This window comes from Plecotus auritus (genome assembly GCF_963455305.1).
Source record: "Plecotus auritus genome assembly, chromosome: 6".
In the NCBI taxonomy this organism is placed as follows: Eukaryota; Metazoa; Chordata; class Mammalia; order Chiroptera; family Vespertilionidae; genus Plecotus; species Plecotus auritus.
Window position 1 is genome coordinate 112,525,036 of NC_137773.1, and position 24,893 is coordinate 112,549,928.

The 24,893-nt window shown below is 46.0% G+C and overlaps 1 protein-coding gene across 1 annotated transcript in view; it reads left to right on the forward strand.

Moving 5' to 3' along the window:
* Positions 1 to 24,893, forward strand: part of PRSS12 (serine protease 12) — an 83,456-nt gene that overhangs the window by 51,941 nt on the left and 6,622 nt on the right. The window contains 3 exon segments of the mRNA XM_080674729.1: positions 16,626 to 16,831; positions 19,808 to 19,886; positions 20,462 to 20,584. Of these exon segments, the coding sequence (XP_080530855.1) occupies positions 16,626 to 16,831; positions 19,808 to 19,886; positions 20,462 to 20,584 (408 nt within the window).

The window sequence follows — 24,893 nt, forward strand, 5'->3', positions numbered from 1 at the left end:
ATATGTCTGAGATTTCGCTGCCTGTGGATTCCTCTAGTATTTTTATGGTTTCCCGTCTTATGTTTAAGTCCTTTATCCATTTTGAGTTTATTTTTGTATATGGTGTAAGTTGGTGATCTAGTTTCATTTTTTTTGCATGTATCTGTCCAATTTTCCCAACACCATTTATTGAAGAGACTGTCTTGACTCCATTGTATGCTCATGCCTCCTTTGTCAAATATTTATTGAGCATAGTGGTTTGGGTTGATATCTGGGTTCTCTATTCTATTCCATTGGTCTATATGTCTGTTCTTGTGCCAGTACCAGGCAGTTTTGAGAACAGTGGCCTTGTAATACAGCTTGAAATCTGGTATTGAGATCACACCTACTTTGTTCTTCTTTCTCAGGATTGCTGTGGCTATCTGGGGTCTTTTTTTATTCCAGATGAATTTTTGGAGAGTTCTTTCTAGGTCTGTGAAATATGCTGTTGGTATTTTAATGGCGAGTGCATTGAATCTATAGATTGCTTTGGGTAGTATGGACATTTTAATAATGTTGATTCTACCAATCCATGAACATGGTATGTTCTTCCATCTGTTTACGTCTTCCTCTATCTCTTTTTTCAGTGTCCTGTAGTTTTCTGAGTATAGGTCTTTTACCTCCTTAGTTAAGTTTATTCCTAGGTATCTTAATTTTTTTGGTATGATGGTAAATGGGATTGCTTTTTAAGTCTCTCTTTCTGTAAGTTCACTATTGGTGTATAGAAATGCCATAGATTTCTTGGCATTAATTTTGTATCCTGCTACCTTGCCGAATTCATTTATTAAGTCTAATAGTTTTTTGATGGAGTCTTTCGGGGTTTATGTACAATATCATGTCATCTGCAAATAAGGACAGCTTTTCTTCTTCTTTTCCAATTTGGATGCCTTTTATTTCTTCTTCTTGTCTAATTGCAATGGCTAATGCTTCCAGTACTATGTCGAACAGGAGTGGTGAGAGTGGGCATCCCTGTCTTGTTCCTGTTCTTAGGAGAAATGGTTTTAGTTTTTGTCCATTGAGTATGATGTTGGCTGTGGGTTTTTCATTTATGGCTTTTATTATGTTGAGGTATGATCCTTCTATTCCCACTTTGCTGCGAGTTTTTATCAAGAAAGGGTGTTGGATTTTGTCAAATGCTTTTTCTGCATCAATTGATATGACTATGTCAGTGGTCGACAAACTGCGGCTCGCGAGCCATATGTGGCTCGCGAGCCGTGGTTTGCCGCTCTGTTGACTAATGAGTTTGCTGACCACTGACCTAGACTCTCGATTCCAATAATTACAGGCTATTGTTGTTCCTTGTGATTAAGCCCCTATCCCAGTGGTCGGCAAACTCATTAGTCAACAGAGCGGCAAACGGCGGCGGCTCACGAGCCACAGTTTGTCAACCACTGGACTATGTGATTTTTATCTCTCAGTTTGTTTATGTGATGTATCACGTTTATTGATTTGCGGATATTGTACCATCCTTGCATCCCTGGGATAAATCCTGCTTGGTCATGGTGTATGATCTTTCTGATGTACTGCTGGATTCGATTTGCTATAATTTTGTTGAGGATTTTGGCATCTATGTTCATGAGGGATATTGGCCTATAATTCTTTTTCATTGTGTTGTCTTTATCTGGTTTTGGTATTAGGTTGATGCTGGCTTCATAGAATGAGTTTGGAAGTGTTCCTTCCTCTTGAATTTTTTTGGAATAGTCTGAGGAGGATAGGTTTAGTTCTTCCTTGAATGTTTGTTAAAACTCCCCTGTGAAGTTGTCTGGCCCCGGGCTTTTGTTTGCTGGAAGCTTTTTGATGACTGCTTCAATTTCTTCCATAATTATTGGCCTATTGAGATGTTTAGATTCTTCCTGATTGAGTTTTGGAAGATTATATTTTTCTAGGAATATATCCATTTCCTCCAGGTTGTCTAGTTTGTTGGAATAGAGTTGTTCATAGTATTTTTAAACAATCCTTTGTATTTCAGTGGGGTCTATTGTTATTTCACCTGTTTCATTTCTGATTTTGTTTATTTGGGTCCTCTCTCTTTGCTTCTTGGTGAGCCTGGCTAGAGGTTCATCAATCTTGTTTATCCTTTCAAAGAACCAGCTCTTGGTTTTGTTGACCTTTTGTATTTTTTTTTGGTCTCAATGTTGTTTATCTCTGCTCTGATCTTTATTATTTCCTTCCTTCTGCTTACACTGGGCTTTTCTTGTTGCTCTCTTTCTAACTCTTTGAGTTGTAGGGTTAGGTAATTTATTACCATTGTTTCTTGTTTTTTTGCAGTAGGCTTGTAGAGCTATGAACTTCCCTCTCAAGACTGCTTTTGCTGTGTCCCATAGATTTTGGATTGTTGTGTTTTCATTGTCATTTGTTGCCATGATGTTTTTTATTTATTCTTTGATCTCTCTGGTAACCCAGTCATTGTTTAATAGCATGTTGCTTAGTCTCCATGTGTTTGATTTTTTTGGATTGTTTTTATTATAGTTGATTTCCAGTTTTATGCCACTGTGATCTGAGAAGATGCTTGATATGCTTTCTATCTTCTTTAATTTGAAGAGACTTTGCCTGTGACCCAGTATATTGTCTATCTTTGAATATGACCCATGTGCACTTGAGAAGAATGTATATTCTGTGGCTTTGTGGTAAAATGTTCTGAAGATGTCAATTAATTCCATCTGATCTAGTGAGTCATTTAGGATTAATGTCTCTTTGCTGATTTTTTGTTTAGAGGATTTGTCCAATGGTGATAGTGGTGTGTTAAAGTCTCCTACTATGATTGTATTGCTGTCAATCTCTCCCTTGATATCTTCCAGGAGTCTTTTTATGTATTTGGGTGCTCCTGTATTGGGTGCGTATATGTTTACCAGGGTTATTCTTGTCTGATTGCTCCCTTTAGTATTATGAAGTGGCCTTCCTTATCTCTTTTTATGTCCTTAATTTTGAGATCTAATTTGTCAGATATAACTATTGCTACCCCAGCTTTTTTTTCATTTCCTTTCACCTGAAAAACCTTTTTCCACCCCTTCACCCTCAGTCTGTGTGTGTCTTTTGTTCTGAGGTGAGTTTCTTGTAGACAGCAGATGTATGGGTCATGTTTTCTTATCCAATCCGTTACCCTATGTCTTTTGATTGGGGCATTTAATCCATTTACATTTAAAGTTATTATTGATACATACTTGTTTGTCGCCATTTTTATTCTTTACCCCTGCGTTCCTTCTTCGCTTCCTATTTCTTTTTTTTACAGCAGACCCTTTAGCATTTCTTGCATTGCTGGTTTGGTGGTAATAAATTCCCTTAGTCCTTTTTTGTGTGTGAAGCTCCTGATTTCACCTTCAATTTTGATTGATAGTCTTGCTGGGTACAGTATTCTTGGATTAAGACCCTTCCTTTGCATGACTTTGTATATTTCATTCCATTCTCTTCTGGCCTGATGTGTTTCTGTTGAGAAATCAGTCGCTATTCTGATGGGGGATCCTTTGTAGGTAACTTTCTGTCTCTCTCTGGCTTTTAAGATTCTTACTTTGTCGTTGGTGTTTGCCAATTTAATTATAATGTGCCTTGGCATCAGTCTTTTCGGGTTCATTTTGCTTAGGACTCTGTGAGGTTCTTGGATTTGTGTGGGTTTTTTCTTTCCTATATCAGGGGAGTTTTCTGTCATTATTTCTTCAGACAGGTTTTCTATTCCTTGCTCAGTTTACTCTCCTTCTGGAACCCCTATTATGTGGATGTTGTTTTGTTTCGTGTTGTCCCAAAGTTCCCTTAGGCTCTCCTCCTGCTTTTTAATTTTTTTTTCTAGAAGCTGCTCTACTTGGGTATTTTTTCTACCTTGTCTTCTAGCTCACTGATGTGGTCCTCTGCTTCTTCTAGTCTACTCTTGATACTTTCTATTGAGTTCTTTACAACAACGATGTTATTTTTCATTTCTTCTTGGTTCTTCTTCATTTCCTTTTTGTTCTTCAACATATTGTCGAATTTGTCTTCCATTCTTTTCAGCCACCTTATGACCATTTCTCTGAATTCTTTCTCTGACAGGTTGCTTGCCTCCATTTTGTTTACTTCCTTTTCTGGTGATGCCTGCTTTTCTTTCATATGTGGGCTGTTTCTTTGTCTCCCCATGATCTCTGTTTTCTGGGTGTCTGGTTATGTAGTTCTCTCTCTCCTGCGTTGATTTAAAGGACAAAATACAACACAACAAGGTACAATGCATAAGGCTCTGAACACAAATGTATTCATGATATTAATAACCCCAAATAAAGGTGACCACTAGAGAAAGGCGAATTAGAGGATAGGAGAGAAAGGAGAAGAGAAAAAGGAAAAAAGAAAAGAAACAGAGTGTAAAAATGAAATTGGGTAGAGGAAAAAAAAGTAAGAGAGAAAAGAGAGAGAATAAGAATGAAGATGGGAAAAAAACTATATATATATGGGGAGAAAACTCCAATAGAACAGCCACTAATTCCAACACATGCCAGCAACAAGTACCTGGAGATGAATGCATACCACAAACAACAAGTAATATCAAGTGAGGTGAGGGAAAACAGAAGCAAAAAACAAACAAAAAGAAAAAGCAAAACAATTTCACAAACAAGCATAAACAATCGATATAATCAACAATCAAGCAAACAACAACAAAAGGACAGAGAGAAAAAAATAAAAAAATAAAATAAAATTTTTTTTTTGATAGTGAAGAAAGAGAAGAGAGAGGTGTGTATGGACTTGGAGCAGGGGATTGGAAATTAGATATATAAGTAGGGTGGAATTTTAACAGGGGGTAAAAAGAAGGAATAGGGAGAATCTAAAGCAAGAATAGGGTAACAGAAACAGGACAACAAAAGGGGAAAAGTGAGTAAGAGAGTGATGGCATAAAGGTAAAGTTGAGATAGAGTAAAATGATGCTAAAGGAAAGATGAAAATAGAATGCAGAACACTAATCCCAAAGTAAAATAAAGAGAAAATAAAATGACACTTAAAAAAAACAAAGGTAAAATAGTAATAGTAATAATACTGATTGAAAATAAAAATGTAATAATTAAAAAGGTAAAATCAAGCGAGGGAAAAAAATTTAGTTTCTTAAGTAAAAGATGAAAAAATAAATAAAAATGTGCAGTAGTGAAGGTCATTCACTTCCTCTGCTGTTCTGTTTGGCACGCCTGTTTCCTAGTCAGAACAGTATTGAAGTTCCCTGCATTCCACTGCTCCTCAGTGTTGTAAGACAGTCCTGATTTTTAAGCAGGCAGTACGTCCTTATTTCTTCTATGCCTTTATTTGTGTTTACACAAGAGTCAATTTGTGATTCAACCCCTGGGTGGCAGTGTTTCTGGATTGACCTCCAGGTCTATAGGCCCTCTCTAGCTGGTGTTTAGATTTGTTTTCCCTATGGCACTTAATACCGGTTTGGGGGAGTGGGTTGCCCCAGAGCTGGTTCTCTGATGGCTATTCCCTGCTCTGATCCCCAGGTTCCAGAAAAACAACTTTCTCCTGCAGTCTCTTAGATTGTCCCCAATTGGGTGATCCTATGTATTGGGCTTAGTAATCAGAAGCAAGGATTTAAAGAGGAAAAAATAATAATTAAAAAATAAATAAAAAAAAGAGCCTGAGTAAGGGTGCGAACTCCGGGGCTGTGCACAAGTCTGTGCAGTCTTTTTTCCCCTTGGGTCTAAGCAGCCGGCACACTTTTAAAATTTTTAGGCTGTCCTTTTGCGCCCAGATCAAAGTGGGTTGCTTTTTAGGGTTCCCTTCTGTTAGCAGCTCTGCGGACCCCCTTCCACATTCACGGATCATGCCAGCCCCAACAGCCACGGATTTTTCTAGGCACAGACTTCCCCCCGGTCCTCCAGCTCCCATGTACGTGTTCTCTCTCCTGCCAGGACCACAGACCTCACCTTATCCCAGGCAAAAGCTGACCTTTCTGTGAGGGAGTGTAGAGCTCCTCTGAATCGGCGTGCTTATGCCACTTGGTGTTCTCAGGTTCGCAGCTGTTCAGTGGGTGCCGTATTTGTAGATTCCCTGGGCTTTTCAGGCCTCTGATAACATCCACTTTCCCCTTCAAGATGGCGCAGTCTCCGCGTCTGAGCGGGTTGCTCTGGAGGGAACCCAGCAGCAGTGGGGGCTGCCCGGTCAGGGGAGCCCCGTCCAGCAGTCCCCCACAGTCTCCTGGAATATAGCTGTCCCTCAACTCACCAACAAACACTCCCCATGCGACCACACACTCTCCCTTTGTTTTCTCACTCCACACTATCTTGCAGTCCGCCTTCCTGTCGGCAGCTATCTTCCTCTCTCTGTAATAGTTTTTTTTTTAAAATAAAGTCTCTTAGTATGAGTAAAACAGTAATTTAATGTTACTATAATCACCTTCTAGTGCATAATCCACTCTTTCCCATTAAATAGTATTTAAATGAGAATCATTTAGATATTTGCTCTGTGAATGTACTTGAACATTTTAATGTCTTCCCACTAGGAAATGGGATTTCCTGGGAGAACATGCACATAATTGTGAATGGGTTGTGACTAGAGCAGGGTGTCTTTTACCTGTGTTTGAATAGTTAAAAGTCTTTGATAAAGCATTTATTTGTAGATACTGTTAATGTAAAAAATCTATTGAAACTTGTAAAGAATTTTTGTGAGTTTATTTGAGCCAAACTGTCGACATATGCCGGGAAGCAGAACCTCAATGAGTTGAGATCATGCTCCAGAGAATGGCGGGTTACATTTGTAGTTATACATTGCAATCAAAGCAGGAAATAGGTGGGTTACATGAAATTTATTGGTGATGGATTAAGGAGGTGGGATAAAGCAAAGCGGTGGGAAACCTCTGGGATTGGATAAAAAGTAAAATGATGGACACATACTTAGGTGGGTGCAGGAACAATCCTATATAATAAAGAGGTAATATGCAAATTGACCATCACTCCAACACACAAGATGGCTGCCCCCATGTGGTCAAAGATGGCCACCCCATGTGGACACAAGATGGCTGCCACAAGATGGCTGGCAGGGGAGGGCAATTGGGAGGGACCAGGCCTGCAAGTGAGGGCAGTTGGGGGTGATCGGGCCTGCAGGGGAGGAGAGTTGGGAGAGACCAGGCCTGTAGGGGAGGGCAGTTAGGGGTGACCAGGCCTGCAGGGGAGGACAGTTAGGGGCAACCAGGCCAGCAGGGGAGGGCATTTAGGGGTGACCAGGCCATCAGGGGAGGGCATTTAGGGGTGACCAGGCCATCAGGGGAGGGCATTTAGGGGCATTCGGACCACAGGGGAGCAATTAGGCGTCGATCAGGCTGGCAGGGGAGTGGTTAGGAGGTGATCAGGCTGGCAGGCAGAAGCGGTTAGGGGCACTCAGGCAGGCAGGCAGGAGAGCAGTTGGGAGCCTGCAGTCCTGGATTGTGAGAGGGATGTCCGACTGCCCATTTAGGCCCGATCCTATCAGGATCGGGCCTAAATGGGCAGGTGGACATACCTCAAGGGGTCCCAGATTGGAGAGGGTGCAGGCTGGGCTGAGGGACACCCCCCCCCCCCCGTGCACGAATTTTGTGCACCGGGCCTCTAGTTAACATGATAATGAAGGAATTTTGTGGTATCTGTCCTGGCACCCACCACATTTGGTTGTGCCCCAGGGGGTCCAGAAAAAGGGAAGTTACAAGTTACCCAGATAACAAGGGTATGTTATCATAGATGCAAAAAGACAGATAGGCTCAGTTAAGGTAAAGGTTGACCTTGTCAGTGAAGATACCGGCCTAGGATGTAACTGCCCACCATAACTGCGTTTAGGTAAAGTTTAATTTCAGACCATCCTTTGTGGTTACTTTAGGTCTCTGAGTTTGCAAGACTGTCATGCAGGCCTCCCCTGAGCTTGTCAGGTCAGCATGTGGCCCCTTTCGTCCACATCACCAATCAAGAAAACCTTAAAGCTGTTAAGGCTTGGACCTTATTAGTAAGAAGTCTGGAGGCCCGTTCCGAGCCAGCTCTATGCTAGTGGAGGGTTAGTCCTTGGAAGCACTCTCCTGCCTGAGAGTCAAAATGGCATTATAATGTACTTCCTTAATGGGAGAAACAGAACCGAAGTGACAGAACCAGGAAAGGTGATGGTAACTAACCCAGACGTGCTTAGAGTCACCAGCAAGTCTCTTGAGGGGTCACGTGATGTCTGGAGGTCCAGCACATGGGATTATCTCCGAGGCCAGAGAGAGATGTGCTGACGTCCGCTAACTCGCTAAGGTAGACTAAACAGCCCGAAGCAGAAGGACGATCCATTCCCTTTGAACTTCCTGCCAGTCCGTTCGCATAGGCCCCCATGTGGCATTCTTCCAGAACTGCACGATTATTAGCGCGGTCTCCCTCAAAATAACTTAGAATCTGTGGGCTTTTGCTGTTTAGGCAGAGACCTAATATCAAGTATATCCAGTGTAGGTGTGTGTGCTCCCAGACCATGTGCGTGAGCACCCTCCTGCAGGAGAGCTATTTGTCTTGCAAAAAAAAAAAAAAAAAAAAGTATATCTAATTGTGTCTCACCTCAGAAGCTGCACAGGGTTTCAGGTCTGGCATATTTGTACATGACATTTAAAAATAGACCAGTCACATCCCTCTTTAGTCACATCCAATGAAATATAAATATCACAGGGAGTGACATTTTGTCACTCAGTTTAAAAATAGACGAGCAAGCTCTTCTTTGACCTTCACAAGTTTCACATAGCTTTTCTCCTTAAACTTGTAATTTATATTGCTTTTCCCCCAGAATTCATTATGCTTTAAAAAATGTGTGTGTACATTTATATGCATATATACACATGTCTGTGCGCACACACAGAGAGGGCAAGAAAGAGAAATTAAATCCTTCTAACAGGTTCCTCTCTGGATTTTAAAATTTCTAGTACACAACTGATTAAAAAGAACTAATTATTAAACATAGGAGATAAGAATTGACTCAAGCCCCCACTTAATTAGACCAGTGGATTAGCTTTGTGGTGCTTGTACTAAAGAAGAGACCATTGCTATCATCTATTCTGAACTGTTTGGCCACTTTAGAGGCTTAAATCTTGGAGAAACATGCTACAGTAGGATTCTGGACGGTGAAAGGTATGCCTTTCTCTTGTGAGGAGGAGAAGGGACATTTTGAAAGAGAAGTTCATCTTGAGTTCAGCAAGACCAGCTTTTAGGGAGACTAAACATGAATTTGAGGATCTGAACATTGATTCCCGCAAAGCCCTGACACCCAGGTTAAGGGTGAATGTTAGAGCCTCCTGTCTCCTTGAAGTTCCCTCCATGCATCACTGCCACCCCCACCTGGGGGTGAGGGGAGTGGAGTCTCTTCTCTCTTTCCTACAGATAACACAGTCCTTATTTATTAAACAAACTAGTGGCCCGGTGCACAAAATTAGTGCATGGGGGGTGGTGTCCTTCAGCCTGGCCTGCACCCTCTCCAATCTGGGACTCCTTGGGGGATGTCCGACTGTCTCTGTGGGATCAGGCCTAAATTGGCAGTCAGACATCTCTCTCACAATCCGGGACCACTGACTCCTAACCGCTCACCTGCCTGCCTGCCTGATCACCCTAACCACTCTGCCTGCCAGCTTGATCACCCCTAAATGGCCCCCGCCGGCCTGCTCACCCCCAACTGCTCCCCCCGGCTGGCCTGCCTGTCCCCAACTGCCCACACCCCTCCGCTTGCCTGATCACCCCTAACCACCTCTGCCTTGGCCCCACCACCATGGCTTTGTCTGGAAGGTCTCCCGGTCTAATTAGCATATTACCCTTTTATTAGTATAGAAGTCAGCCGGGCAGGGCACATGCCCAGGTTGTGGGCTCGATCCCTGTGTGGGGCGTGCAGGAGGCAGCCGATCCATGATTCTCTCATCATTGATGTTTTCATCTCTCTCTCCCTCTCTGAAATCAATAAAAATATATTTAAAAATAAATAAAGTAAAAAAAATGTATTCGATTTCACTGTATCATTGAGAATGTCTTTATTTAATCATGTACTTTTAATAAATATGTTCTCTAATTCCTACTTGTTGAATGCTGCATTCTTTTTAGTCTGTAAGTTGATTGATAAATTACTAAGAAATTATCCTTTTGTTTTATTGAGTCCTAACTTTATTTTCTACCTGTTTAGTTTTACTTGCCACGTTTATGCTACATGCCATGCATTATTGTCTCTTCTTTCTGTACCCTTCTGCCTTTTTATTTGCAGACAATAATTTTCTATTTTCTCTTTCCTCTAACGCACCAAAGTTCAGCATTCTTACTGTTTTACTAGAAGTTCTCTAAATTTTTAGCAAACATACCGTCATGTTTTCTTACCCATTTCAAAAATTATTACCTGTAACTTCTGCTTCCTGAAAAATATCAAGACATTTAGCATCCTGTTATTTACTTTCTACCTCCACTTATCCTCACTCCTCAAACTCATGAGAATCATCTGTAATATTAGTTTCTGCCTGCTAGTAATTGTTCAATTTCAAGTTATGCCTATTGGAATTTCAAATTGCTGCACATTACACATCCACATCACCAATTAGTTTCTCTGTCTCTATTTTTAGTTTAATTTTTTAAAAAGGTTACTAAGCAACAGTTTCTCACAATTCTGACCAAGAAAGGAGGAGCATGCAGTAAACATTAGAGATGAGAAAAGGGATATAAACCCAGATAAACAGAAAGTCTAAAGATCGCAGAATACTATGAACTACTTTTAGCTAATACATTTGGAAATCTAATGTTACCTAGGAAGCTACATTTTCAACAATAATCCTACATAATAAAGCTGTAATATGCAAATTAACCCTCACACCCTCACAAGATGGCTGCCTACGACCAGGCCGGCAGGGGGGTTAGTGAGGGACAACCAAATTAGTAAACAAGCAAGCTGCATGGGGCGACCAGGCCGACAGGGTGGTTAGTGAGGGACGACCAAATGACTGAACAAGCAGGCTACGTGGGGCGATGAGGCTGGCAGTGGGGGGCAGTTGGGGGTGACCAGGCCAGCAGGGGGGGGGGCAGTTGGAGGCAACCAGGTCGGCACACAGAGGTAGTGAGGAGTGATCAGGCTAGTGGTGGGTGGGGTAGTTAGGGGCGACCAGGCAGGTGAGCCATTAGAAGCCAGCGGTCCAGGATTGTGAGAGGGATGTCCGACTGCCGGTTTAGGCCTGATCCTGGGGATCGAACATCCCCCAAGGGGTCCCGGATTGGAGAGGGTGCAGGCTGGACTGAGGGGAGCCCCCTCCCCAGGCTTGAATTTCATGCACCGGGCCTCTAGAATAATTATCAAAATTGAAGCAGCAGATAGGAAACCACATAGATGACTTGCCCTGGGAGATATGATTCTGATCTGCTACTGGAGAGTTGACTGTCTTCAAGACAGAGTCCCATAAATTGTTGCAGATCAAAAAATAAAAATGAAAAAAACAAACAAAGACAGAAACATTTCCATTCATTTGATGAGGCTGTTATGACTTGCTTTCAAGACAAAGTGCACATAGACAAAGAAAACCATAACCCAGTCACATGGATTTACATAAAAAATTCTACACAAGATATTAGCAAGTTTAACTCAACAGTGCAAAAGAACAATTTAGCACAGACAACTGGGATCTGTTGAAGAATATGAGCGGTTAGAGCTGAGACATTCAGTTAATATGCTTTAGTTGTCTATAAATAAAAATAAATCTGATCATCTTAATAATGTTGAAAAGTTATTAAAAATCAGTAATACTGCCAAAACTGGTTTTGCTCAGTGGATAGAGCGTCGGCCTGCAGACTGAAAGGTCCCAGGTTCGATTCCGGTCAAGGGCACGTACCTTGGTTGCGGGCACATCCCCAGTAGGAGGTGTGCAGGAGGCAGCTGATCAATGTTTCTCTCTCATCGATGTTTCTAACTCTCTGTCCCTCTCCCTTCCTCTCTGTAAAATATCAATAAAATATATTTTTAAAAAAAATCAGTAATACTTATATTGCTTAGGAATCTGAGAATAAAATAAAACCACCTTAATTTTATTTTTATTTATTTTTTAAATAAATCTTTATTCAGATTATTACAATTGTTCCTCTTTCCCCCCCCATAGCTCCCCACCCCATGCCCTTACCCTCCCCCCCCACTGTCCTCATCCATAGGTGTACAATTTTTGTCCACTCTCTTCCTGCACCCCCAATATCCCTTTCCCCTCGAGAATTGTCAGTGTACTCCCTTTCTATACCCCTGATTCTATTATATTCACCAGTTTATTCTGTTCGTCAGATTTTTTATTCACTTGATTTCTAGATTCACTTGTTGATAGATATGTATTTGTTGTTCATAATTTTAATCTTTACATTTTTCTTCTTCTTCCTCTTCTTAAAGAATACCTTTCAGCATTTCATATAATACTGGTTTGGCGGTGATGGACTCCTTTAGCTTTTTATTATCTGTGAAGCTCTTTATTTGACCTTCAATTCTGAATGATAGCTTTGCTGGGTAGAGTAATCTTGGTTGTAGGTTCTTGCTATTCATCACTTTGAATATTTCTTGCCACTCCCGTCTGGCCTGCATAGTTTCTGTTGAGAAATCAACTGACAATTGTATGGGTGCTCCCTTGTAGGTAACTAACTGTTTTTCTCTTGCTGCTTTTAATATTCTTTCTTTGTCTTTTGCTCTTGGCATTTTAATTATGATGTGTCTTGGTGTGGTCCTCTTTGGATTCCTTTTGTTTGGGGTTCTCTGTGCTTCCTGAACTTATAAGTCTATTTCTTTCACCAGGTGGGGGAAGTTTTCTGTCATTATTTCTTCTAATAGGTTTTCAGTATCTTGCTCTCTCTCTTCTTCTGGCACCCCCATAATTCGGATGTTGGTACGCTTGAAGTTGTCCCAGAGGCTCCTTACACTATCTTCATATTTTTGGATTCTTTTTTCTTTTTGCTTTTCCAGTTGGGCGTTTTTTGCTTCTTTGTATTTCAAATCTTTGACTTGATTCTTGTGATCCTCTAGTCTGCTGTTGGATCTCTGTATATTATTTTTTATTTCAGTCTTATTTTTTTTATTTCATTTACACTTATGCTTAATTTCTAGTTGGTCCTTTTTCATATCCTTGAGGGTCTCGCTAAATTTATCGGCCTTTTCTAGAAAATTCTTGAAAAACCTTATAACCGTGGTTTTGAACTCTATATCCAGTCATTTGCTTTCCTCCATTTCTTTCATTTGTGACTTGTTTCTTTGTCTCCACATTTTGGCTACTTCCCTGAGTTGACAGAGTGACTTTGTGTGCTAGGTGTCCTATAGGGCCCAGTGGCTCAGCCTCCCCAGTTACCTGAGGTGGACACTCTTGGTGCACCCCTTTGTGGGCTGTGTGCACAGTCTTGTTGTAGTTAAGCCTTGATTGTTGTTTGTATCACTGGGAGGAATTGACCTCCAGGCCAATTGGCTGTGAGGATCAACTTTGTCTACGCTGGGAGAACTTCTGTGCTGGAGACACCCTTATGAGACAAGAGTGTGTCCCTTATGCATCTGAGGAGTTGTAATCTGGATAGTCCCACTCTGATCCCTGGGTACACTGGCTCTTGGATCTCCAAAGAAGTGCTAATTTAGCCTCTGCCTGAGGCCACCCAGCAGGAGCTATGGAGAGAGCTGCAGATTCCCCTTCTTTGTTTGGGGGTTAGAGTTGCCCAGATGAGGCTCAGTTGTGAAGCAATGCAAGCTGCTGCGGGGCCTTGGGCCTTCTTTTGGATGTTCTGGGTCTCAATGACTCAGCTGCAGTTTGTTAGGTAAGATTAGAATTCAAAGGACCAGGCTATTTATATGCAAAAGCCTCTGTGCTCAGCTTGGATTGGGTGGGATCTCAGGGCGGAGCACACAGCAATGGCTTCCAGTCAGCCCTGCCCTTAGAGGCCGCTGGGTCTCAGTGTCCTGCAGTAATCGCTGCAAGCACCTCTGAGAGAAAGCCACCCTCAAGTTTTGCCCACTGCCAGACAGTCCAGTTTTTCCCCGTATGAGTCTAGGTCCCCAGAGTCTCACCCGGAACTGGAGTTCAGAGCAGTTAGGAGCTTGTGTGTCTCCCTCCCGCTTGAGAAAGCCAGCCGCATACTCAGGTGCCAGCCCTCTCCGAGCACGCGCCTCCGTACCTCTGCCTTCCACTGCTCCTGTGAGTCTCAGTGAGCTTTTCTCTTTCCTTCTAGTTGTAGAATTTCCACTCAGCCAGCCTTCCTGTGGTTCTGGATGATGTCCATTTTGTCTTTTAGTTGTAGTTTTGAAATTGTTGTGTGAGGCAGCAGTTTAGGTGTTTACCTATGCCGCTATCTTGGTTTCTCCCCAAAACCACCTTAATTTTATGTCACAAACACACATCAAATACAGCAAAACAAGAATGCCTACTATAACTGCCATGACCCAGGAAGTCCTGGTCATCATGAGTAAGTGAGGTATCGGCCTAGCCGGCGTGGCTCAGTGGCTGATCGTCCACTGTCCACCAGGAGGTCACAGTTCAATTCTAGGTCAGGGCACATGTCCAGGCTGCAAGCTCAATCCCCAATAGGGGTATGCAGGAGGCAGCCAATCAATGTTTCTCTCTCATCGATATTTTCTTTTTTTTAAACCTTACCCAAGGATATGTTTCCATTGATTTTTAGAGAGTGGAAGGGAGAGGGAGAGACAAGAGAGAGAAACATCAATGTGAGAGAGACATTGATTGGTTGCCTCCTGCACAGCTCTGCGAACAGGGCCAAGGATGGAGCCTGCAACCGAGATATATGCCTTTGATCCAAATTGAGCCTGGGACCCTTCAGTCTCCGGCAGACACTCTATCCACCTAGCCAAACCAGCTAGGGCTCTCATTATTTTTATCTCCCCCCCGCCTCTGAAATCAATAAATACATATTTTAAAAAATAGAATTGAGGTATCAGTATTAAAAAGGACTTCAGAACTGTTATATAAATAACTAGAGGCCCTGTGCATGAATTCGTGCACGGGTGGGGTCCCTGTGGGTGGCCTGCAGGGATTGGGCCGAAACCCAGTCCAATGCTGCCTGCAGCTCCTGCCTACCACTTGCGCTCATTCCGGCCCCACTTGCCTGCCGTGGGCTTATGCCCAATTAGTCCTGATCGGGAGAGGCTTGTGCTGCTGCAGCAGCGCTTGCCAGCCATGAGTCCTGGGTCTGGCGCCCTCCCAAGGGGAGTGGCCTGTGGGATCAGGCTGAAACTGGCTCTCTGACATCCCTTGAGGGGTCCCGGATTGCGAGAGGGTGCAGGCCAGGCTGAGGGACCCCACTGGTGCACAATCAGGCCGGGGAAGAACCGCAGGAGGGCTCCAGGGCATGTCCAGCCCATCTCATTCAGTCCCGATCAGCCGGACCCCACAGCAAGCTAACCTACTGGTAGGAGTGTCTTCCCCCTGGTGGTCAATGCACGTCATAGCGATTGGTTGACCAGTTGACTCTTTGCCCGCTGGTGGTCAGTGCATGTCATAGTGAGCAGTTGGGTATCCTTAGCATATCATTAGCATATTATGCTTTGATTGGTTGAATGGATGACCCAATGACCGGACACTTAGTATATTAGGCTTTTATTATATAGAATGATTGTCTGCCTAGAAAACCCAAGAGAATCAACTGGAAAGACACTATAACTAGTGTTTATTAATGTAAATTATAAATTATAAATATTTTTTAAAGCATTAATATTCCTATGGGTTAGGTAGAAAATAAAAATTAAGAAATCTCCTATATAGAAGGTACAAAAACAAACAAAAATCTAGGAATACACTTGGAAATAATTGAGACCAGTGTGAAAAAAACTAGGTCTTTTCTGAAGGTAGAACACCTAACAAATGATCCATCACAGCCCTAATGGGAAGACAAATTAGAAACAAATCTGTGCATTAAAGCTATCCTCATAAAATCTTGTTTCTTGGTGTGAGGAGCAGGGAGGGGCTTGATTTCAGGATTCAACTGAGATGAAAGCCTTGGGCTGCGGGCACAGGCACAGAGCCAGCGACACCTCCGGCAGCAGCGGCATTGGCCTTGGTCGTCCCCTTAAATCACAGGGTGACATAGAAACCCTGCCCAGGCCTGGCCCCATCCACGATTCTCCTTTAATGCGGACAGGTGGGGCCCAGGTTTTGCTAAATTTTAATTTTTTTCAGTTACAGTTTGCATTCAGTATTGTTTTGTGTTAGTTTCAGGTGTACAGCATAATGGTGAGACAGTCATCCACTTTATAACCAGGCCCGGCACCAGGTATGGTTATAGGTTTGGTGTATTTTAAAAGCCCCCAAAGGTCATTCTAATGCGTTGCCAAGGGGGAGTCACTGAGCTATGAAGACTGAGAAGTGGCTTCAGTCCTTGGAGCTTGATAAGCGAGGAAAGGAGAAAGCCTTCAAACAGCAGCAGTTAGCTACTTGGACGGTCACTTCAGGGACTAACGTGAAGCTGACCCCTTGGGAACACTAAGCAGAACACCTTCTGGATGGAGGGAACTGTGATGACACAGCGAGAGAGTGAGAGAAGCTTTTCCTTCAGCTCGTTCCATTGCAGTCATCTGCGTTGCAGATGCACAGCTTGCTTTCCAAGGACGTGCCCTGGTCAGGGTACCTGCCCAATCCTTAAGGAAAGCACCTGCTCTGGCCTCCTGAGCTGTGTGGCGGGCGCCTCTCAGGTCTCGTTGCTCTCTTGCAGGGGCCCTGCCAGGGCGCGGGCCATGGCGTACTTTGGGGAAGGAAGGGGGCCCATCCACATGGACAACGTGGCGTGCACAGGCAGCGAGCGGGCCCTCGCCGACTGCCTCAAACAGGAGATCGGGAGGCACAACTGTCGCCACAGTGAAGACGCGGGCGTTATTTGTGATTATTTTGGCAAGAAAGCGCCAGGTAACGGTGATAAAGGTAAGTCCCCTTCTGGCCCCTGGAGCCCCCAGTCATGACTGGGAGCAGTACCCCCATAGCCGAGCCCCAGCCCAGGAATGCACGCCGCCCGGTGCTGCTGGGAGGCGTGTCCAGGGAGCCAGGGCGCTCCTGCCCGAGCCGCTGTGGAGGCAGTAACCGTCCGAGTCGTCTGTGTTCTGAAAGCCCGAGTTGACATTTATTTCATAAAAAGAAATGAAAATATGAAGATGAATGCCAGAAGGGCACTTCTACTCATCCTGATATTTAAAACAGGGATCATTTTTTAAATAGAAGAAGAAATTATTTTTTGTAGATTTTATTTTGTGAAATTAAAAATGTCAGGAAAAGGAAAAAGAATATTTTCATAGGAGGCAGTCACTGATGTGTTATGCTTAAATAGAAGAGTTCTTGAAAGCTCCGAGTGTAATTTTTATGAAACAAGTACTGCTTTAACCAGTTAACTGCCACACGTCCGAAACGGAAGCCACCCTTGCGAATTATAGCCGCTTATGGCGTGCACCCGGGTAAGTGAGTAAGCGGAAGCACTCGCTGTTTGGAGAAAACTGGCCTGTTGTATGGAAAGAGCCATCACCTCTTTGTTTACACAGACTGAAGTTCACAGTCATGACATGCTGGGTTTTCTGCAAAGCAGGTGCCTCAGCACTTGGTCATTGTCCTCTCACATCACTTCATAGCTGCCCAAGAGCAGACGGTAAATAAGCTGGGTCTCGTTCATGTAGTTCTTCACTATCTGAGGGGCTTTTGAATGTAGAGAGAAACATTTACAACCCTTTGTGCTCGGAGACACATGTATTTATATGCGTGACAAATAGGAGTTGGCAAGCCAGTTCTTCCTAAGTGTTGGTTATAACTTATTTTATTAAATTCCCTTCAGTGATCCAACCTCCAGTTACAAGTGGAATATAACTAGTAGAACATTCTTTCAATTATTCCTTAAGCAAAAGAAAAACACAAAAACCCAGTAATTGTAAAATGTTTTACTGTATTTACTATATTCCCATGTAAACCTATTTTAAAGTATGACATAGATTTATTTCTCCATGATTTATGCATTTGTTCTTATGCCTTCTTAGAGTTAATCCTCACCCAAGGATATTTTCCCATTGATTTTTGGAGAGAGTGGAAGGAGAGAGGGAGGGAGAGAGAGAGAGAGAGACATTGATGTGAGAGAGACACATTGATTGGTTGCCTCCCGCACATGCCCAGACCTGGGGCTAGGATTGATCCTGCAAGCCAGGTATGTGCCCTTGACTAGAATTTAACCTGGGGCCCTTCGGTCCATGGGCTGATGCTTTATCTACTGAGCCAAACCAGCCAGGACAGGCCTTCCTAGAGTTGTAGCAATGTTTATTTTGATACATTTCCATGGTTCCAGTGCTACTGTACGTCAAATAAAAAGATTTTTTTGCAGACCCCCCCAGATGCAGAGTATCCCTTATTTACCTGTTGCTTCTGTGTTGAGGCTCGAGACCTAGTGACCGACTGCTAGAAGGTGATTCAGACTTCAGCCGTTGGTCATCTGAGGAGATCCTTTTATAAATGAGCTTCATAGCCTTTTAATCATTGTACCAGTGGACTTTATGGCCTTTGATAGATTTTCCTTCCTTGCAAGCTGGTGCTCTGCTCAGAATGAGGTCAACGCCAGCCCCGCTGGCTCAGTATTACCTCGTCCCTGCTTGGCAGCATCCCGCTGGCCTGGCTCGGAGGGTTCCTGCAAACGTATGTTCTCCCATATTTTACAGTTGGCAGTGCCAGTGAGAGGCCTGGCATCCTGCGGTGAGGACCCAGCCTGAGCATGAGCTCATGTGGCACTCATTCCTCTTGGGGACCTTGCGGGACCTCCTCCATAGGACATGCCAGTGCTGACTTCCTGCTGGGCCACCCTCTACTGGTTACCAAGGCAACCATTGGTGCTGACAGGTCTCCATGTCCTCACCCAGAAAGAAAAACAGTCTCTACCTACCCTTTATACACATGTACTTCCCCAAAGAGCAGAATGCTCACCTGTCAATTCTACCTTCTGAAACATCGAAAAATTAGCTATACCTTAGATTTCATCTGCTTTTGCACACCACTTACCATATATTTTTAATTTGGCCTCTTTTTTTATGCTCTTGCTGTAAAGTTTGTTATCTTGGAAGTGTGATTAAATACAGTTTGCCAACCCAGCCAGAGTGGCTCAGTGGTTGAGCGTCGACCTATGAACCAGGAGGTTGCAGTTCGATTCCCAGTCAGGGCACATGCCTGGGTTGCGGTCTCTGTCCCCAGTGCGGGGCGTGCAGGAGGCAGCTGATCCATGATTCTCATCATTGATGTTTCTATCTCTCTCTCCCTCTCCCTTCCTCTCTGAAATCAATAAAAATATTTAAAAAAAATATTTAAAAAGTGCTCACAGCTCTTCTTGAATTGTCTAGCAGGTCTTCCGTTTTTTACCAGAAGGCCCTAAAAAATTTAAGTAAACAAACAAACAAACAAATAAATAAATGAATAAATAAATAAATAAATAAATAAATACAGTTTGCCACCTGAAGGGGCGCAGTAAGCCCTTTGGTGTGTTGATATGGGAGTCGGTGTGCATGTGGGTCAGCTGCCCTCTGAGGGAGGCGCTGCCCCTCAGAGTTGCCTGTGCACACAGGGCTGGCAGAGGGCTTTGTGTGAAAAGCAAGGGACTAGACCACTGTGGCCTTTGGTTAATGTTCCCGAAGCCCTAACAGCCTCTCCCCAGCAGAGGAGGCGGTGTAGGTTCTGATGGGTCAGATCCGGAACCGGGAAACCCGAGTGCCCCGCTCTGCCGTGAGTGGCGCTGCCTTGGGGCTTGAGAAGGCACCGTTTGGCTCCTGTCAGAAAAGCAGCCAGTCGTTTGAGGAGGAGGCATTTGAAACGGAGCAGGAGCAGCGGGGTCTGTGTGACTGTTTCCCGCCCTCGATCTGAGAGTAATTCCTCGTTTCTGCCCAGCGCCCATCCCGTCCGGCTGTGGGCTCCGACCGCTGCACCGTCGGCAGAAGCGCATTGTTGGCGGGAAGAACTCTCTAAGGTAAAGGTCCTCAGGGGAGACTCTCAGGTCAGAGGTACTGGGATGCACTCGGGTACAAACTGGGTCCGTGATTTACTCGTGGTGTTTTCCAATCAAACCCGGGCCACACTGTGCATCCAGGCCCTGTGTGGTTTTCACGTCGCTGTCCTGATTCCGAGCTGCTGAGCGCACGCGGCAGAAACCAGCTCCACCCGGAGAGCAAGCGCAGCTGCAGAATTCACTGAGTGTGGCACCTGTTCCTTCTGGACGTGACTCCTGTTCGCAGTTACTTTGCTGCTGGACATGCTAATGGAAAACCAGCGCTTTGCCCAGTGAATGCTCTTCAGGCTGCTTAGGGGAGGGGCGTGAGGAGGGTGAAAGGCGGGGAGCACACTTCTCATCCCGAAGCACAGAGGAGGCGCTGGTTTCTGGAATGGGGTGCCCAGGTGCCGGTCTGTGCGGGGCCGGGGGCACCGTTCCCACGGCAGGAGGATCTTTCACCCGGGCCCTTTGATGCCCCCAAGCCTGCCAGTCGTTGTCCTAAAGATGCTCCCCTGCCTCTCCTGGGCCTTGATGAGCCGCCTGCTTTCTTCCAGGGGCGGCTGGCCCTGGCAGGTGTCGCTGCGCCTCAGGTCCCCCCGCAGGGACGGCCGGCTCCTCTGCGGGGCCACGCTGCTGAGCAGCTGCTGGGTGCTGACGGCCGCGCACTGCTTCAAGAGGTACGTCCACTCCAGACAGCCCTCCCTCCAGTCCCTTCCCGCCCTTCCTCCCCCAGCACCGAGGCAGGGCCAGGTCTGTGTGGGCACCTGGGCTCCGTGGGAGCGAGGGAGGGGCCCAGGAGTGAGGGCCCTCAGGGAGCTCCCCGCTGCCCTGGTGTTAGAGAAAGCCTCAACTTAGGAGAACAGAAGATGGTGTTTGGGGGAGGCAGCTACGGTAGTGCTTCCCGAGAGCATGCCCGAGGGTGACATGGTGCCGAGAGCTAGCGGAGACCCCTGGTTATCTGGTTAGGAAGGCGGGGGAGGGTGCAGGCTCGGTGTTCTGGTCCTTTGGGTCATGGTGTTTGTGTGTTTTAGTTTCTCTGTTTGTACCTTCTAGAGAGTCAGATGGCATCCTGATTATTTCCTCCTGTCACAAACATTCTTGGTCCCAGCTGAAGTCTCCCAGTTCAGAGGCACCCCTCCCCCCACCTCCACACACAGGAAGTCATGGAGTAGGGTCCCAGTGCTCAGGTGGGGGTTTGCTCTGCAGCCCGCTGGCCTTTCCACTGTCCCTGCTCGAGGTCCCAGCCCACTGGCCTTCCTGTTCCTGCTTGGGGTCCCAGCTTGACCCCCTTCCTCGCTGTCCCAGCTCGGGGTCCCAGCCCACCGGCCTTGCCCCCACCGGCCTTCCCCCCGTCCCTGCTTGGGGTCCCAGCCCGACCCCCTTCCTCCCTGTCCCTGCTCGGGGTCCCACTTACGGCCATTTCCCAGCTTGAACTTGGCGGAGTGCTGGGAATGACTGAAGCAGGTGATGGGTGTGGAGTCCCACTATGCGCACCTCATCTTGTGCATTTGAAAGTGCTTCTAGTCACGCTTTAAATAAACTGGGCACCATGTTGTGAAAAAGTTCTCCCACGCAGACCTTTGATGTCTGGATTTCCACGAGCTGTGCTGTGGCCTCCTGTAGATCCGCATCCATCGGTGGGGACTGCTTCCTTCAGCGGAATTCAGCTCCTGCTGAGAGGAACGCAGTTGCCCTGTCCCCCTGCGACGGCTGGCTGGTGGCTTCCATAGGCGCGGGGCTGCCGGGGACACCCTGCCCGTTTCGCAGCGACACGGGGCAGGCTGGCTGGTCCTGGCCCAGGGCGTCATATCCGTCGCTGAGTTCTCAGGCTGCGCCCGGGCTCCGTGGAGTTACGGCCGGAGGTGCCAGTGCTGATGGTGGCACAGTGACATGGCCGTGCCTCACACCCACCCCCGCGTGATGCTGCCAACATTTTTAATTCTGCCTGTCCTCAAGGGCTGGGATTTTTTAAAAATCCATTTGCCTGACGAGTGTCATCTCTTTCATGAACTCTTTGCTTCTGTCCTTGGCCTGCTTTTCTATTGGGTTATCTTTTGTCATTGCTTTTTAAGTATTTGACTGTGTTCTGTGAACACAGTCCTTGTCATGTGTCACAAATACCTTTTCTCAGTCAGGGGCGTGGCTTTTCTTAGGAAGATATTTCAATTTTAATCTGCCTAAATTTGTCTACCTTTTCCCTTAAAGTTTATAAATGCTTTGTAGATCTTATTTTAAAAATCTTCCCTAGCCCCATATAATGAAGGCATTCTCTTATTTTTGTACTAAAAATAGTTAGTTTTTATGTATAGATTTTTCCTGTTTGCAGTCTATTTTTGTGTATAGCGTATGGGTGGGGAGGGGACCTGAGTTAATATTCTCCTTTTGGATAGTTCCCAGCACGTTGTGTGAACATCGATTCTTCCCCGCCGTCATTTCCGTCCGAGTTGTCGTGCATCTCGTGTTAGGTCTCTAGTCACCGCCTCTCGTCTGTTGTGTGAATATCTGTGGGCATTGCCACATTGAAGGAGCTGCAGAGGACGCTCCGTCTTACATCGCCTTGTCATTCCCGGGATGGCACCTGAGTGGGGGAGTTTGAGAGCCACCTGTGCACCAGGTAACACAACATATTCATGTGTTACCCGAGTGGCACAGATAAAAAAGACTAGTCATTCAGTAACAGCTGATTATTGAGCCCCGATGTTCCCAGGCTCTAGAGTGAGAGTGGAGGACAGACAGACAGGACCCCTGCATTCATATGCGTTTTCCATGTAGCTGTGAGGTCCTGGAGGAGGGAGGCATGAAAATTGCTGATGTAACAGGATCAGGACAAGTTTGGGGCTTCCCTTTACAAATGTGGTCTTCTTATCACAATGTTATATGTTCAGTTTCTTAAAACTCCAGATTTCTGCCCTGGCTGGTTTTGCTTAGTGGGTAGAGTGTCAGCTTGCGGACTGAAGGGTCCCGGGTTCGATTCCAGTCAAGGGCACATGCCCAGATTGCGGGCTCAATCCCCACTATGGGGTGTGCAGGAGGCAGCCAATCAATGATTCTCTCTCATCATTGATGTTTCTATCTCTCTCTCCCTCTTCCTTCCTATCTGAAATCAATAAAAATATATTTTAAAAAAACCCAGATTCCTAGCCCCTTCCTTTAGATCCGCTGTCTCTGGAGCTGAGACCCCCAAGTTTGCACTTTTCCAAGCATCTTCAGCGATTGTATGTGCACCGAAGGTTAGGCCCCACGTGCTCAGTGCAGAGAACAGAGTCTGGGCTGGACATTCGAAGAATGATGAGGAGGAAGGACTTAGGAGGCGAAGGACACTTGTTCTTGTCCCAGTGAGCATGTTCGTCCCGGAGCTGGGAGGGTGGCAGGAGGGTGGAGGGACAGGAGGCTGGAAGGTGGCCTCATGTGGCCAAGGACCTGGATGGCTGACGAACAGGCCGTGCAGAGTGAGGAGGAGCCTACTGCGGCATTTAGTTCCAGGATATTTGCTTAAATGCAGACAAATGGAAAGGCCCTGTGGGTTTCAGTGTCATTGGCCTTCATGTAAGTTGGTGATGTCATGCGGTTGCCCCCGAGCAGCGACGGCAAGCAGCCGAGAGCTGTGCTGTACCATCTGACGGTGCCCGGCAGTGTCCCTGTCACAGCCCTGTGCCCAGTTAGGGCGCCACAGCACGAAGAGGGGCAGGTGCCCCAGGAGGGAGCAGAAAGGGGAGAGGGTGTGGAAGCTGATTAGATGTGTGCCACAGATGTCATGGAAGGCAAGGGGATTTTTGTTTTAATGTAAGAAAGGTGTTTTTGTCATCGTTGATTTTTATTTCTTTAGCCCTGGGATAGCTCACAGATGGCGTTGGGGTGGGAAGAGGACGCAGAGAGGGTGGCTCCCTGTGAGTGGAGGCTGGGGTGACGTCCGATGGGGAGGGCCCAGGGGTGAGGACCACAAGGCATGTCTGAAGGGAGGCAGCTCTCAGTTAGGATTGTGGGTCTGGAATCCAGGGCTTGGAGAGAAGCAGGCCAGGCCTGGGGCCCAGGGTGTGACTTCCTGCTTCATTCAGTGGGTGGTGTGGCAGCACTGGAGGTTTCTGAGCCTTGACCTGGGCTGAGAGGAGTTGGGGAGGCGAGTCATTGGAGATGTTTGGGGTAGACCTGAGTGGGTAGAGTAGAGCAGTTGTTCATCCAGGGTCCGTGATGAGCTCCACGTGCATGGGGAGCCTTCGCACATGTCAGGTTGTCATGGAGACAGGAGTGGGAGAAAGGGGGAGGGGGAGACACTGGGTAGATGGTACAGCTGGTGCCTGTCACCAGAGACGTGGACCTGCCACTGGGACCTGCACAGCCCCCGCCCCTCTGGGGCTAATTGCTGAACTGTGTGGGGATTTACCTCGCGGAACCTGGTCTTCAGCCGCACAGTGAAGGCCGGATGGTCCACCGTGAAGAGTGATGTGCCGTGGGAGCAGCTCAGAACGACGCTGGCTGGCAGGGTGTCGGGGCTCGAGAAGAGGAATCAGAGATGATTGTTAGTGAAGTGGGGGATCCGGTGGTCTTGCTCTATGAGTGGAGGAGGGGGTGGAGTCAGCAAACGCTTCAGCACTTCACTCCGACCCTCCTGTTCAGTCTCTGCAAGAAGTCACAGGCTTAGGGTTCATTGCTGAAAGCACGGGAAATGGGGAAATCGCCCCCCAGTTCTCCTTGAGGTTGAAGATTTTGATCCGACTCTCGGGTTCCTGGAAGGTCTATGAGCACGTGTTGGGGTTTGTCTGTGTACACGGCATTATGTACATTATGCTCCCTCCGGATCGCTGCTGAAAGCCAGCCATCTCTCCCGTGTGTTTGTAAACCAGTGTCTTGTCTATTACTCAGCGCGGCGTAGGGGTTCCTCAATGGTTTCTGCGTGACGACGGGGTTCGGCTGCCAGGCGGTGGGTCTGGTTAAGATGCTGCACTCTTGGTGGGCAGTGCACTTTACGCCCGGACTCACTGCCTCCTA